The 15,543-nt window shown below is 41.1% G+C and overlaps 1 protein-coding gene across 1 annotated transcript in view; it reads left to right on the forward strand.

Annotated features, from left to right (window-relative positions):
* Positions 1-15,543, forward strand: part of coro7 (coronin 7) — a 120,095-nt gene that overhangs the window by 5,297 nt on the left and 99,255 nt on the right. The window contains exons 6-7 of the mRNA XM_078269709.1: positions 237-313; positions 4,389-4,439. Coding sequence (XP_078125835.1) covers positions 237-313; positions 4,389-4,439 — 128 coding nt within the window. The remainder of the gene's footprint in view (positions 1-236; positions 314-4,388; positions 4,440-15,543) is intronic.

A 15,543-nucleotide genomic window follows, 5' to 3' on the forward strand; every position in this document is an offset into this window, starting at 1 on the left:
TTTTTATTTTGATGTGCTTGATTTATGGCTTTATCTCTCTCCTGCATTTCTCCCTGCAGTGACCTAAGAGATGTTTTTTCATCTATGTCTCCTTGTCTGTATATGTGCCATCATTCTGTGTTCAGTGTGTGGCATCATGTTTCTTTTTCCTTGTTTTGTCCCTGTCCAACATGAACATTGTGTCTCTAGTCCTTTCCTTCTCTCATCTCTCTAAATGACGACGTGTGTGTCTGCAGTTCTGGAGCAGCACGGTGACCAGCTGCAGAGTATGTGCTGGAAACAGGACGGTTCCCTACTGGCTTCCTCTTGCAAGGTAATGACAACTCGCACTGCACCACACACACTTCATCTTTGATTTTAAAGCATTATAAAAAGAAAATAGTAGTAGCATGCATGCATGCATGTATTTTCCTTTATTTACAACCGCTTTATTCCTGTATGGACTGAGTTTTCATTGTTGTAGTTGCAGTGCGTGACCACTAGATGTGGCCAGTGGCTCACATTCAGTGCAGCATGCCTCACATTAGACACTGCTGCTTGTTTTCGGTTTATATAGTGTGTATAAATATGGGGTTTATTTCATCAAAATGTCAACATGGGTAATTGCAAATAAAAAGGGTGGGGATTACATCCCACATTTGATTGGGAATTAGTGAACAGTTCTTTAGAGGGAAAAATAATACATTTTGAAAGTCCTATGACGTAAAAGTTAATAGCTAGTTTGTTTTAATGCGCTAATCATGACAAAGAAAGAAATCTTAGCGGCAGCTGATAAAGAGCCTCTGCGTATTTTCCTCGTCAGACTGGAAACTGTATTAACTTAACTTAACTTTAACTAATTACAGCACTAACAAGGGCACACGACTGTGTGTGAAGAATACATCTATCAGGGATTTAGTTCTGTCTCGAGCCCACGTGACCCCTGAGCCCCCGTATCCCCAGTACACACTCGTGTATGCACCTTTGAACCCTCCCGTCTTCTGGTGCAACTGCAACTGACGACCACCACTCCTTTGGCAGTACAGTAGTGTCGTAGCATACAGGGAAAAGCTAAGAAGAGAGAAAGTCTCCCAGGGATTTTATGCATCCACATGGCCCCATGTCATCAGGAAATAATCACACAGCTTGATGGGCTTTCCATTAGGTTGTTAATATTTTGTGTAGGAGGAGAAAGGAGGGAGGTGAGTTTATGAGTAGTGGGCAGAGAAAGAAAGAATTTATGAGTTGAGCTGGAATTGTTTCATGAATATTTGATTTATAGTAAGAGCTAGAGGCGTTTTTATCAGTGGAGGTTAACATAATTCATTTTTATACCCCCAACAAAAAAGTTTTCTATGTATCTTTCTAATTAATTGAAACAAATATATATATATATATATATATATATACAAAGTATAACATATTCACTATGAATTCACATTTCTTTAGACATAGACTGATTGATGTGAAAGTGAGGCAGAGGGCCCTGGTGTATACTTTAGACAATGCGTGATGAGCTTAATTGTTCTTGAGACGGAATAAACTTTGACACAAAAATCTTCCACATGTGGGTATTTAACAGGTATGATTGTCAGTCCACTCCGTGTTGTTTGTCTTTGCTCTGACAAGGGACAAATTACTCTTCCCGTCACAGGCTACGTCCAAATCACGACATTAACCTTGACAGGATAATCACCTAGGCCAAAAGCTACCACCCCTACTATTGGCCTTTTTAAAAAAGAACGAGGCACCTGAAAAGAAAGGAGGAGGGGGGAAATGTGAGACAAGATCAGAGTCGGGGGAAGGGGGGGGCTCTGAGGTTCTTGCCCTGTTGGGCTCTGGTGTCATTTAACCAAAAGGCCCCTTTCAATCTCTCCAATCCAACTTATTAAAGCAAATAGGGCCCGCCAACATGTGGGTCCAATCCCCCGGCTCTCCCATAGGATAAACATTGGGGCGCATTGCTGGGAGGAGGATGAAGGGGAGACCACCACTCTAAAGGGCAGGAATCATGACAGGCCTGGTTTGGACCTAGAGAGATGTATATTTATGACACACTTGGAGAGAGAAAGGCGCCATTCATTTCAGGGAAGAAAAATCCACAGGTTGTACCAGCAGAGAGGGAAGACAGCCTGTCTTTATCTGAATAGTGGACAGGACAGGGTTGTATGCTGAATGCAGAAATGAGGTGTCACTGGATTTATGGTCCACGGTCCACCTTGAATTTTCACATTTATAACTGAGCTCCATACCATATTTCCTGTGGTGAGAAGAGTGAGATAGAATTATTGATGAGGGGATCCTGCAGTCTCAAACTGACAATCACAACAGTCTTTGACACCGGTAACCGTGGGAGCCTGAGAAGGGGAGGCTAGCATCGCATAGTGTTTGACGAGAGAAGAGAGGGAGCACCGCTGGTCAACGATTCCCAGCATCAGTGTGTGTGTGTGTTTGCATACATGTGAAAGTTGTGTGCAGCAAACTCTTTGTGAAAACTCATTAAGAGCAGCTTGAGAATAAGGCTCCATCACTTTGATTAAACAGCTGCTGTCTCAACACACACACACACACACACACACACACACACACACACAAATGCACACATGGCTATCCCGGCCCTCCATATGTGCATTTATGAGTTGACGTGGTGTGTGTGTGTTTATATGGGTTATTGTCATAGCCTTAAGAGAGTGTGTTTGCTTTTCTGAGTGTATGTGTGTATGGCTTGGTGGACACATCTGTACTTGAGTAGCCCCTCATCTGTGTGTTTGCACAGCCAGATAGTATCCTCCCTCATGTTTTTGTTTGCACAACAACACTTGATATGCCAGTGAGTGAACTTAATATGGCAAATGTATGTTTGTATATATGTGCATATATGTGTGCATTTGGTTATTCTAAAGTGTGTTTGCAAGGTTAGGGAGCTGAAATATAGTAATACAGTCAATTGACAGAAAATTAATCAGCAACTGTTTTGATAATTGAGTCTTTATTTTTGCCAAATGCCTACAATTTGTGGGTTTGATGACTTTATTTGTCATACATGATAATAATCTAAACATATTTGGGTTTTAGACTGTTGCTCCTAAAAAAGAAGGCATTTGAGGATGTCAACTTGGACTGTTGGGAATTATAATGGTAATCTTTCACTATTCACAAAAGAATTAATTCATTAATTGAGAAAATAATCAGCAAATTAATTGATGATGAAAATAAGTGTTTGTTGCAGCCCTAGTTGGCTGTCTACCAAAATGATTGGTTGAGTCAACCAACATTTACCAGAACATGCGTGCTTGTGTTCTGTGCTGTTACACTCAGAGAATGCTTACAGGTCAGAGATGGTTTAAGCCAGATTTTGGTATTTTTGCAACAGGTGGGCTGTCATCCACAGGTTATGTGGTTTAAAAGTGTGTGTTGTTCTGGCATTGCTCCCTGAGCCTTTGGCTTAGGCCTAGGTCACAGAGGCCTCAAGCCTTGGGGCATCATATTAGTGGGTGGGCAGGCTACACAAACACACAGACAGAGAAAGAGAGCACATTAAGAAACCCCCCGTTTGCTATCTTAGTGAAAAAAAATTAGCTTAAAAATAATAACCGTAAATAAATCTCCTCTTGGATTGTTGTGGAGAGCAGGACAAAGGTGTGTGTGTGTGTGTGTGTGTGTGTTTCCTGATTCTCTTTGACGTGTGTATGTGAGTTAAGTGTGTGCCTGGTTTAGTCTATGTACTTATTACCTGCTATCAGCCCTGTATGTCTGCTGTGATCACAGTCACACAGCGATATTGAGTGACACGGTAGAAAGACATGCATGTCCCGGTCACAGCCTGATCCCATTAGGCCCCATTTCCTCTCAATCATGCAGGAGGCTCTCTGATTGGCTGCTGTGATTGATGCCAAATGCGTGTTTTGGCTGATCGGGGTCAAGGCACACGAGGCTTCGGAGAGGTCACTGGATTGCATTTGCCGACGATGAATCAGTCAGATCACACTGATAAATGGAGAAACTTCAGAGAGATTGTGTTATTCTTTAACTGAACTATACTAAGGTCTATACTCTTTTATTAATGTTTTTAATATGCGGCTTTCATATTTCAGTTGTCTATTTTGGTTTCTATGAGAAAAAATGTACAGCTGACTGAGGAGCATTTCATTCCTTCCCCTTTCTCTGTGAGAACTTTAAATCTTGACCTTGCACATGCTCTTTGACCTCCTTTGCACGTCTTAATTATACTGCCATTTTGTTAGGTACATCTATCTAAAACTAATGCAGTCTAATACTAAAATACAATAGTCTGGCAATAAATCCTACCCTTATGAAGGTTATGATGTTCAGCTTTTGTTGAAACTGTAGAGAGGTGTTGATTCAACTGTATGATTTATTTATTTATTTTTATTCTTTCATCTGTCTAGGACAAGATGCTGCGAGTGTTTGACCCCAGAGCCCAGCTGACACCTGTTCAGGTAAGTCCCTTAATAAAGCCCTCACCACACGGTTCTGAACACCTGGCAACTGCTCTTAGAAAACAGGGAAATCAAATGCAGCTTAGAAAACCATGTATTTAGTACAGACAGAACTTTATGTAGCCCTATTTAAGGAAAACAAGGCAGAAAAAGAGTCCTTGTCACTCCACTGCCATTTACTGTAAGTATGTTTGTTCCACACTGCATTTAGTGATGATAAGCATGTTGACAGTAACCCCGTTAGCTCACCACCGGCCACTCTCAGTGATTCATCTACTATTGATTTATGGATTTGCTACACAAGCTGCAGTCTCTGCTCTCCTCTTCCCACGGTACCCATCCCACACTAACCTAGCACGACCATGAACTTCTCACCGCTCTCTCCTTTCCTCATTGGAAATCTCTCACCAATGACAAGCAGACCTGAGCCAATAGGACTCTGTCATAACCAGCACCAATGAGGAAGTGGAGTGGTAGACCGTTTGTATGTTAAGGGAAGATTAAGATGTGAAGCGGGGGGGGAAGTGTTGTGAGAGGCCGGTCAATGTTGAGCAAATATTCTCAGACTTTTCAGTGGTGGACCTCCCAGGGTGTTTTAATTACTGAGATGCTTTGTCTGCCTTTAGGCCGTGGGCTCTCTCATTTGTAAATATGAGGAATTCTGCAAAAACACTACATGCCGCAGCAGACATACATTTTAGACCACGGAAATACCTGGAAGGCACATCACCCTGTGTCTCTGCGTATGATTGTGTATGTGCTCCTCCCCATGTGTTGTTTGGTATGTGTTTTTGAAACGTTGACACCTCCGTGAAAGGCATACTGTTTCAGAGGTATGTGATGTCATTGACTCTGACAAGGAGGGAGTCGGCAGTGAAAAAGGTACATGGGAACTACAGACTCTATATTTATTTTTTAAATAATAATATATAATTAATAAATTATATCAATCTATATCTATGTGGCTATCTGCCACATGGCGATTAAATGTTTGTACCAAAATAGTTCTGTTTTTCAGTATTCATTTTCAAGGTGCAGCTACTTTCTTCTGCTCATCTGCTGTCTGCATGTCGGAGCTTCACGGGGGCCGGGCCGACAGGCGCACACACCAGACACCACATCACTTCTGTTTACTGATAGCTAGCGTTTACCTCAGGCTAATTAATTAACTAGTAAGTGGTGATTTTTGGCAGCCAGCCTTCCAAAAGATAGTACAATGAAATTAAATGTTAATCGATCATTAACCGTTGACCGACAAGCAGGAAACTGAGTCTCAGTTCACCCGTCCGGGAGGCTCTGACGCATTTTCCGCACTCCGTGTCCGCGGACAGCTGTAGGCTTGTACCGGTTAATGTTCTGTGCATTGTCGGACACATGTAGCCACTTTCCTGAAACCACTTGCGAGACTGACAAGTCCACAGCAGCCCGTGGCGTTTATGTCCGAGCCTGTCTCCACCGCCTCCACCTGCAGGTTGTCAACTGTGTGGTTTGGAATTTAAGGGAGAAAACGGGACAGAGTAACGCGGCGGATAATTTTTAAGGCGGCAGGCGCGCGTTATTTAGGCGCCCCTTAACTGCAAAGTGCTGCGGCAAACCCTGATATATACTGACTTTAGTACTTCGGTTCTATGCTACTTTATACTTCCACTTCACTACATTTCACAGGCAAATATTTTTTTTTTCTTTTTCTTTTTACTAAACCACATTCATCTAGTATCTATATTTTACTTTGCAGACTTTTCAAATAATATATTTGATAATATAACAATGAGAGGGGCCATTCTGCTGCGTAATGAGTACTTTTACTTTTGATACTAACTGCTGTTGATACGTATGTACCTTTTACTTAAGTAAGATTTTTGATGTAGGACTTACTTGTAACAGAGTATTTTACATTGTTGTAAGTAAATGAGCTGAATACTTCTTCCACCACTGCGGCCGTGAACTGGTACTGGGCCAAGGAACATTTGCTACAGGGCCGTTAGGAAATGTTATAATTCCATAAAAGTACAAAAGAAAACCAGTCCGTCATCACTACTTTTTTAGCATTCAGCAGTCCATGAAATCTGTATGTGGACACTACCTGACTGTTGCTGAGAAATCTGTGATTTTTATTTTTTTATTTAGTAAGTAAAGACCAACCAGGTCAAAATAAAGTTGTTTTGTTTAGTTTAGCTTTTATGCCCACTCACTCTCTTTTTTTGTACGGTCCTTTTTCTTTCTGTCTTTCTCCCTTCTGTATCATTTTTAAAGTTGATATCAAGGCAGAGCCCACAAGTGGTAAAACTAATAACATCATTTTACATTTAAATTTACATTTGTGGTGTAAAAGGTTGCTTTTAGACTGCTGGGCCCCCAGACCATTGAGCCAAGTCTACTAGTCTCGCTACTCTCTCCCCCCCCCCACTCTCTCATTAATCCTATTGGTCTCACTGCCATGGAGAGGAGGACCAAGGAGTGAAGAAGCCTGAGTCAGCATGCTGTCCTCCTCTGCACCCCACACATGGCTTCACCACTTCACACCAAAGAAGAGTTAGGACCCAGTTCAAAGTTATTAGAGAGTTGCTCTTCCTTTTTTAGTTTTGCCCTCTCTTGTTTTCTTGTTCTTTGTGCCTATCGCTCTGAAATATCCGAGGTCTTTAATTTGTTTAATTTGGAGTCCCTTGAGTGGGCAGAGCCTCACACTGACAGCTTTCAGATGTGCGACTCTCTCTCTCTCGCTACTAATAGAGAATGGGAGAGCCAGTGTAGGGCTGTACAATTAATCGAAATTTAATCGAGATTAAGATTTCGGCTCCCAATGAAAAACAGAATCCTCGAGGAAAACGATTATTTAGCTCATTACGTTTTGAAAGTAAACTCTGTGTTCTGAATGAAAAAAATAAAGTTTAAATAGGAAAAGTATTAAGTATTATTTTTTTTTACTCTTGATTTATTTAACTTTTTCCACTGTTTTTTAAGTTCAATAATTGAATTGAAAATCTTTCCCGAAGTCAACGAGTAATCGTGTTAAATTATCGTGAGTTTAATATTGATCGAAATAATCGTGATTAGATTTTTTTCCCATAGAGCAGCCCTAAGCCAGTGCCACTCCTATCAGCACCCCGTCTGCTGAAGGATTGAAAGGGTGCGGGCGATGAATCTTAAACCCACTGAACATGATGAGTCCAGTAATTTGGATGCATAGAAAGAGTATGAAGCTCTAACTTCTAAATGGCCCAGCAAAGCAATGACACCATAAAACGCAACATTTCACGCATTTCACATTGTATCAGCGGTTACAAGATTCAACAAAATAGTTTGTTTGTGATGCAAGGGCACAGTAAAGCACTGCCATGTTCTCCAGTTTGCATTTTGATCAGTTTGTTGTTGTAGATGTGATAGCAGGAAAAAGCCAATCTGGCCACAAAGTAAACCGAGAGGGTTTGCAGAAAGTGCCCAAGCTATTTACGTTTGTAACCTCACTTGGAGATCTGTTTGGCTTCTTACATGAGAGCCAGTCAGTTGTCAGGGGGATGGATGTCTCACGAAAGCTGCAGAGCATTAGAGTGAAGTAAGGGAATAGAGTGCATAGTATTTTTTGTTTTTTGAGATGGCAAAGGTTTGTATTTCCCTGTAATACACAATCAAAGTGCTGTGCATCTAAAACAACCAGATCAGACACAAAAGGCCTAATATGTGCCATTTATTTATTTCCATCAAATGTTGTTTTTATCCATGCTTTTCCGGTACCATCATTAGTGTCTATCCCATAGTCCAAGTGGTTACTCGGAACAAAGGCTCTCCTCACCTCTGTCAGTCACTTAAGTTACAGTCATACTATTGCTGATAAACTTGGACGTTTGCACCATGAGGCTAGTCTGTTTTATTTGGGCAGGAGGTGTACCTACATGCCCCCCATCCTTCCAAAGATCCAACCCCTGAGCTGGGACACAGCTCATGTGCGACCACTGTTGTCCTGGTTCCACCCATGGCAGCATGGTCGGGTGGGGCTGGCTCATCCCTGTGGCCAGCACTGAACTGTGTTCTCCCCTAGCCAGGTGGGGTAAATATAGGCCCTAATTACAGCCCTGTCCTCGTTGTATTTATGGGAAATAAGACTGTGTAGGGTAATTAAGGTCTTGGACAGGAGGAGCAGTATATACTGCATCTGTAATCAGTGCATGTGTGTATGTATGTGCGTGAGCATGCAGGCAGTTGTATTTAGGTGGTTGGCACACACAGGGAGAGTGTGTGTCCGTACATGTGGCATCCTTTCGCTTCCTGTCCCACTACTGAAGAGCTGATTGAATTTCAGATTTGAGTTTTGTTTTCTTGTCTGTTTTTCATGACACCCCCCATCAGTCCATTAATAGTAAATAATTTAAATGGAGCCAAATCAATTAAAATGTTGTTTTTTACAGATATAAATCACACACAGTGAAAGGATAACAAAGTGGTGAATCATCAAGCACCAAAGATAAACACATGTCGCATTAAAGCTTTTTTATTTTTTTTATTCTGGGTTCTGCCCTCTCTGCCATAACATCCCTATACTGGCCTCTTGTTTTCAGATGAGTTTCTTTCACTTCTCCATGTAGTTAGGCCTCCGCCCTGCTTTCTTGCACTAAGCTACCCGACTGGTCAGACCCAGCACACAGGGAGAGAAAAGGCCGGCACATTTGCTGACCTGATTGTAATGGTACAAGTTGTTTTGTGGATGTAAGGACACGTGCCTTACACAGACATTTGTGTCTGCTCTCTCCTGTCTTATTGTATCTTTTGATATGTCGTGAATTTGCTGAGTCTGTGGTTCTGAGTATGTCTGGTGTGTGTGTATACCATGTGTGCTTCAAATTACAGTGCTGAAAATACCCCTCATAGTTTTGGGCCAGTGCTGGCCGTAGAGCTGTCGATCTGCGGTCGCTGGAAGAGGAGGGAGACGGGAAAAGGGAATAGTTTGCTGGACTTGGGGGCCAGATTCCTCTTTTTCAGCTAAAGCTTCTGCTGCTTTGGGTGAAATTAGAGAGGACCACGAACTGGAATGGGTTTGGACTTGAGGAGGGAACGCTGGGCAGAGCCAAGGGAAAGCACAGCGGTTTCATTGCTATAGGTGGCTGAGAGCAGCAACTCATACCATCTTTTATATCCTGCCATAAATTTCTCTCTCTCTCTCTCTCTGTGTGTTTTGTTAGTTAGTGAATAGTATGTTTGTTAATAGTTTAAAGTAAGTTAATAGTCAAAACTTTTTTTTATGTTTACACTGTTACGTTGTTTGGGCTTTTCCGCCTTTATTTGATAGGCCAGCTAGGTGAGAAAGGGGAGAGAGAGAGGGGGGGGGAAGACATGCAGGAAATCGTCACAGGTCGTTTTCGAACCCTGGACCTCTGTGTCGAGGCATAAACCTCTCAGTATATGTGCTCCTGCTCTACCCACTGAGCCAACCTGGCCACTGTTACGTTGTCTTTCATAATAAGTTTATTCTGTTATTAACTGTTATATATTCTGCATCAAACTGCTATATTTAATAACCGGATTTAAGGGATCCTTGATAAAAATGTTGGTATGGTATGTTTAATTTGTTTAAGAAAAATGGAGGGGGCAAGCTCAAATACAAATTGAACATTTAGAGTTCAATGAGTACCGCATACGTTTGTATAAAAGTATTTAAAATATGTAGATACAGATATGGAAATTTCTTTCTCAGTCCCGAAAATGCTCAGTATTCTGTTCTACCAACAAATGATTTCTTCTCACATAATGTCAACACTTGCCAGAGAATGAGATTTTGATACTTCCCGCAGAATGAAGCTTGTTTAGACTTTGGCGAATGTCTGGTAGTAACACCACAGGCATACGGAGTCAACATTATGAAATGTGAATATAATGTCTGTAAAGACCGGGGGCTCATTCCAAGAATGTCACAGCCTTACTCAATGCTGAGCTCTACATTCCAGCTACACAAGCTGCATAATTCTACCTGAAGCTGAGCCAAAAATACTTCTCTATGCGTGTATATAGCCAACATACACGATAATGCTTGTTGGCTGGAACAATACCATTCATGATAACGTGATTTAATAGCCAGTCTCTCATACACTATTTCTGCATCTGTAGTGTGGCTGTTAAACACAGCTTTTTACTGCTGAATATGTGTATATATTTAACATAAATTTCTCTTTCCAGATGTAAACATGACATAGCAGAAATATTCCTCTGTACACACCGCAGCATTCTCCTTCTCCAACATTTCAGCTCCCCAGTAAATGTGTGATGGCCTGAAGCATACAATTTAACACAGTAGTGCAAGATAATATATAAACTTATTTTTTTTGACAGTGATGACTGGGAGATGACTTTTATTTTCTTTATAGCAACACTATGATGCACTCACATCCTCTCGCCAGCTTGTAAAAATCTCAGGCCTCATTCATAAAGACAGAGAGAAAACACCTGGCAAGAAATATGTCTTGTGCCTGTATCTTCCTCCATCAAGGCCCTGCTGGATTCAGGACCTGGTAATAGCCAGTGGTTTAACTCAGCACAGATGTTGTGCCCTCTTTCTTCTCATCTCTCTCCATCCCCCTGTGCTACTGGCCACCTCTCTGCCAGTGTTTGTTATAGTTTGAATAATTTTGGCAGTGCGGAGAGGTGTCTTTCCTAATGAGGGAACAAACTCTAAACAGTTCGGCAAAACTAAAACTAAAATCTGGATATTCCATTGCTGCCTTGGATGGAGTCTGACTCAATTACGATTGATACATCAATGCTTAGTTTTTATGACTTAACTCCTCTGTGCTTATTTTTATTGTAAACTAAGGGATAATCTTGCCTTGGGTTTGGTTTAATGTCATTTTTGAATAACGCTTTGTGTGTGTGGGTATAAACAAAAGGATGAGTTAATGAATGTTGGTCAGTCTGGTTGCTGGAAAAGGATCTGAGGGGGTCAAGATGTGCAGGGGTGAAAGAGATGGGGGACGTTTGAAGTTTTTAGCTGCTTTAGCAAATCGTGTGTGTGTGTGTGTGTGTGTGTGTGTGTGTGTGTGTGTGTGTGTGTGTGTGTGTGTGTGTGTGTGTGTGTGTGTGTGTGTGTGTGTGTGTGTGTGTGTGTGTGTGTGTGTGTGTGTGTGTGTGTGTGTCTTTTTTGGAGGAAGGGTAAGGGTGGGTGCCAGCTGGCAGCGACGAGCTCTTTGCTCACATGTTTGTGAGCAGAGGCCTTATTAATGTGCTGGCTGCTCGGGGACTCAACTAATTACGGCCCTACGCACACATGTGGGTGACACCTGGAGCCAAAACTTTTGACGATTAGCTGTTTTTCCTGCTGCATCCTGAGAGGGAAGAGTCAGCCTTCTTCAGCTGTCAGCCCTATTTTGTGACTGCATTTCTTTTTTTTTAAGAGCTGAGGGACAAGGAGCTGGAAGAAGGAAGATTCAATAAAAAAAATGATAATTGTGTCTTGGTAAATGAGATCAGTCTTCATGGTAGTCACTTGTTTTGGCAAGTTTCTGTCTTTAGTTAATACAAGAAATTAATCACAACCTTTATCATTACAGTTTCAGCATCTCACAGCTCTCATGTGACTTCACCTCAGTTTGCCCTCTTTATCTCTACTTCACTTTTTAAGAACTACAATGTGGCTTTAATCACCCTCTGCGCTGCTCCATTTTATTTAAAACAAGCAAATAATTTCTGTCTTTGTTTTAAACCTGACCAAAGTTTGCAGCTCCTGGAGGTATTATAAGAGCAGGGAGAATTTAGTACATTCTTTTATTTTCCATATCATTCATGTGGATTTGTTATTTTTTCATCCTGTCATCATGATGTATGTGTATGTTGTGTGTGATGTATTTAAGCTACTGGGACCTTGAATTTCCCCTTGGGGATCAATAAAGTATCTGTCTATCTAATTTGGTCTTTTTTGGCCTTTTCACAGCTGGAACAGCAGAATGAGGTGTGAACTGGCATGTCGCTGATCTTCTCTACCCGCTGTTGTTTTAACATTGATCGATTACTGTGGTTTGTTTAAAGGAGAATTCCGGTCGATTTCAACAAGTAGCTCTGTTGTTTGGAGTGCTGGCAGTACCAAAAAAATGAAAACAATCGGTGCCGCCTACACCGTGTTATCCCCCTGCTAGCGTTAGTACCCAACAGGCTTAAACAGGGCAAGTTTTAAACGTGTTTTTAGTCCCTAAACATGCTCGAAATGTCATTACAAGTGCCTACCCATGTGCAGCGATTCCTTCTAAGGGAACACAGCGAATTTGACTGGAATATTGGATTGTATGAGTTCGACAATCGACTAGTATGGACTTGACCGGAAAACAGGAAATAAACAGAGGTATGTGCACTGGCTGGATTAACACAACTTTTATGCCTTTCTGTCACATCTACTGCAGTCAGATTCGCTGTGTTCCCTGAAATTGACCGGAATTCTCCTTTTAAGTGTGTGGTTTTGTGGCATGCAAGTATCTGAAAGCAGCAGGCACTGTTTTTGTGTGTGAATTGATGTTTGTACCAGTGGTACAGATCAAGTAGGATTGTGTGCATCAGACCTCTGGTCATTGCAGGGAGTTTAATTACATAGATGTGTGCGTATTGTGACATACACTAGCATGTGTACAAGACAATCATTGAGATGCACACTTTAAATCCGACTGAGCAGCATAGCAGAAGTTGACCTGTCAGACTGTCAGATGAAATCCACATATACATTGGTATACAGTAGGCCCCCACACGACATAGCGAGAACAAGACACAGCTGAGGCCAACCTCAGAGAGCCCAGAGGGAAATAACGTGCAGTGTGGGCTCCATCCATGGCTAGGCTAGCTAACCTTAGTGTGACCAAACGCTGGTGCTATTTCCATTATCCTGGTTTTCTCCATATGCTAGCTTAATCATACCGGTGGTTAGCTAAGAGGTCAGACAGTGGTGCTGCATATAAGGGGTGAGAGTTTTAAGACCAACAGCTCAGTGATTTCATTCTGTACTTTTCTCAGTTAGACAACTAACTAGGGAGCATGCAAAAGATGTGTTGCCTACTTACAGAGTCTTGTTTTTTTGTTTTCTAAGATACAAAGCCAAGTTGTAAGGCATATCGTGTAGGCATGCCCAAATTGGAAAATTATGTCTGACATTGATTACTGTATATCCTTTATTGGCGTTATATCACCTCGTATTTGATTCGGTCTAAAAATAATTGTATTTGTAAGATTTTCCATTATTTCAGCGTCTTTTGTAATTATTATTATTTTATAAAAAAAAAAAATAAGGTTGTATAATTAGAGTTATCATTGGCAAAATCACAGGACAGATCAAGTGGAATAACAGCTGAGTGGTATTTTGCTGAAATCTAACAAATCATAGCCATGCAGCATTGATGAAGTGTAAACATTGCTGATATAATTATGTTAATCACTTACGCACAGTTTAACATGGCAAGGCATCTTTATTTGGATAGCACATTTCAGCAACAAGGCAATTAAAACATTAACGAGCAATTAAAAACAAAAAGATAAAAACAGCTAAAATAGAATAAGACAGATATTAAATACAAGAATAAAAGTTATAATGCAGTGCAAGAAATAAACAATTACTTTAAAAAAAAAATTGCATCAAAAAGAGAGGTATTAAGCCTTGATTTAAAAGAACAGAGTTGCAGCGGACCTGTAGTTTTCTGGGAGTTTGTTCCAGATATGTAGAGCATAAAAACTGAACGTTGCTTCCCCCTGTTTAGTTCTGACTCTGGGGACAACAAGCAGACCTGTCCCAGACGATCGGAGAGGTCTGGGTGGTTCATAATGTAGCAGCAGATCAGAAATGTATTTTGGCCCAAAAGCCTTTATAAACCAACAGTAGTATTTTGAAATCAGTTCTTTGAGATACAGGAAGCCAGTGTAAAGACATCAGAACTGGAGTGATGTGAGTTTTTAGGGAGACCTGTAAAGTAGGTCGAGTCTCCTGAAGATAAAAGCGTGGACAAGTTTTTCTAAATCCTGCTGAGTCCTTTAACCCTTGATATAGTCTCAAGGTGATAGTAGGCTGACTTTGTAATTGTCTTAATGTGGCTGTTGAATTTTAGGTCTGAGTCCATGACTACACCAAGAATACTGGCTTTGTCTGTTGTTTTTAACATTGCCAATTGAAGCTGAGCGCTGACTTTAAATCCTACCTGGGATGAATGTTTTTATTTTTTTTATTTCACCACCTTGACTATTTTTCCATATTACATAATATCAATTAACTGACCAAAGTTAAGCAAATTGATGCATCAGTCAGTCAGGAACAATATAAATGTACATATTTCTAACTGGACCCTGTGTCGTATGAAACTTGAAGTAAAGGGGAATGTCCGGAACAGTGGTGCAGTCGATGACTCGCTCTACCTCCTGAGCCACAGCTGCATACCTGCATTGGCACTGAATGTTTTTCCTCTATGCTTACTGTTTCTGTGAGCATAGAGGGCCCTGAAATCTGGCTAACACATGTCTTAAAAATGCCACTTCCTTAGGTCATCTTTTACTAAGATGTCTTAAGCTTCTTAAGACAACAGGTTCTGCTACAATCTGTGGTTTCATGCAAGAGCTAAATAGTTCTCCCTGAGTGAAGCTGTTGAGTGTTGGGGTAAAGTTTGCGTTGGAGGGCCTGTCGTATTTGGGAATTCTCTCCAGAGCAGTGTGAGCGGCGGCAGGAGATTGAGCAGTTTGTTACCATAGTGAAGATGAGGTAATTAATCAAGCTGTCAGTCATAGTCACATAGAGTATGCCAGGGCTCAATACTTGGGCTCTGGGCGTTTAAAATATATAAGCCTTAGCATTGTTTAGCATGTTACACACTTGATCTCATTGCACATGTATGCCCCTTTAGGCTAACACCTGCTGCAGTAATTCTAATTACATTAAACTTGTTTTTCTACCATTCGTTGCAGAATTTTGCTTTGATATATAACATTTCTCAAGTCCTTGAAGTGGATGCAGGAAAGTTCCAATATCACACTTTCATTACAGCAAACAAATGGTAGATCAAGAAAGGTTTGTAAAACAAAAGAATAGCCCCCAGTATTTATACAGATTATCATGATTATGCACAAATTACATGAACATGACATGCCTTGCACACATGTGCCT

The sequence above is a fragment of the Sander vitreus genome, chromosome 15, assembly GCF_031162955.1.
Source record: "Sander vitreus isolate 19-12246 chromosome 15, sanVit1, whole genome shotgun sequence".
In the NCBI taxonomy this organism is placed as follows: domain Eukaryota; kingdom Metazoa; phylum Chordata; class Actinopteri; order Perciformes; family Percidae; genus Sander; species Sander vitreus.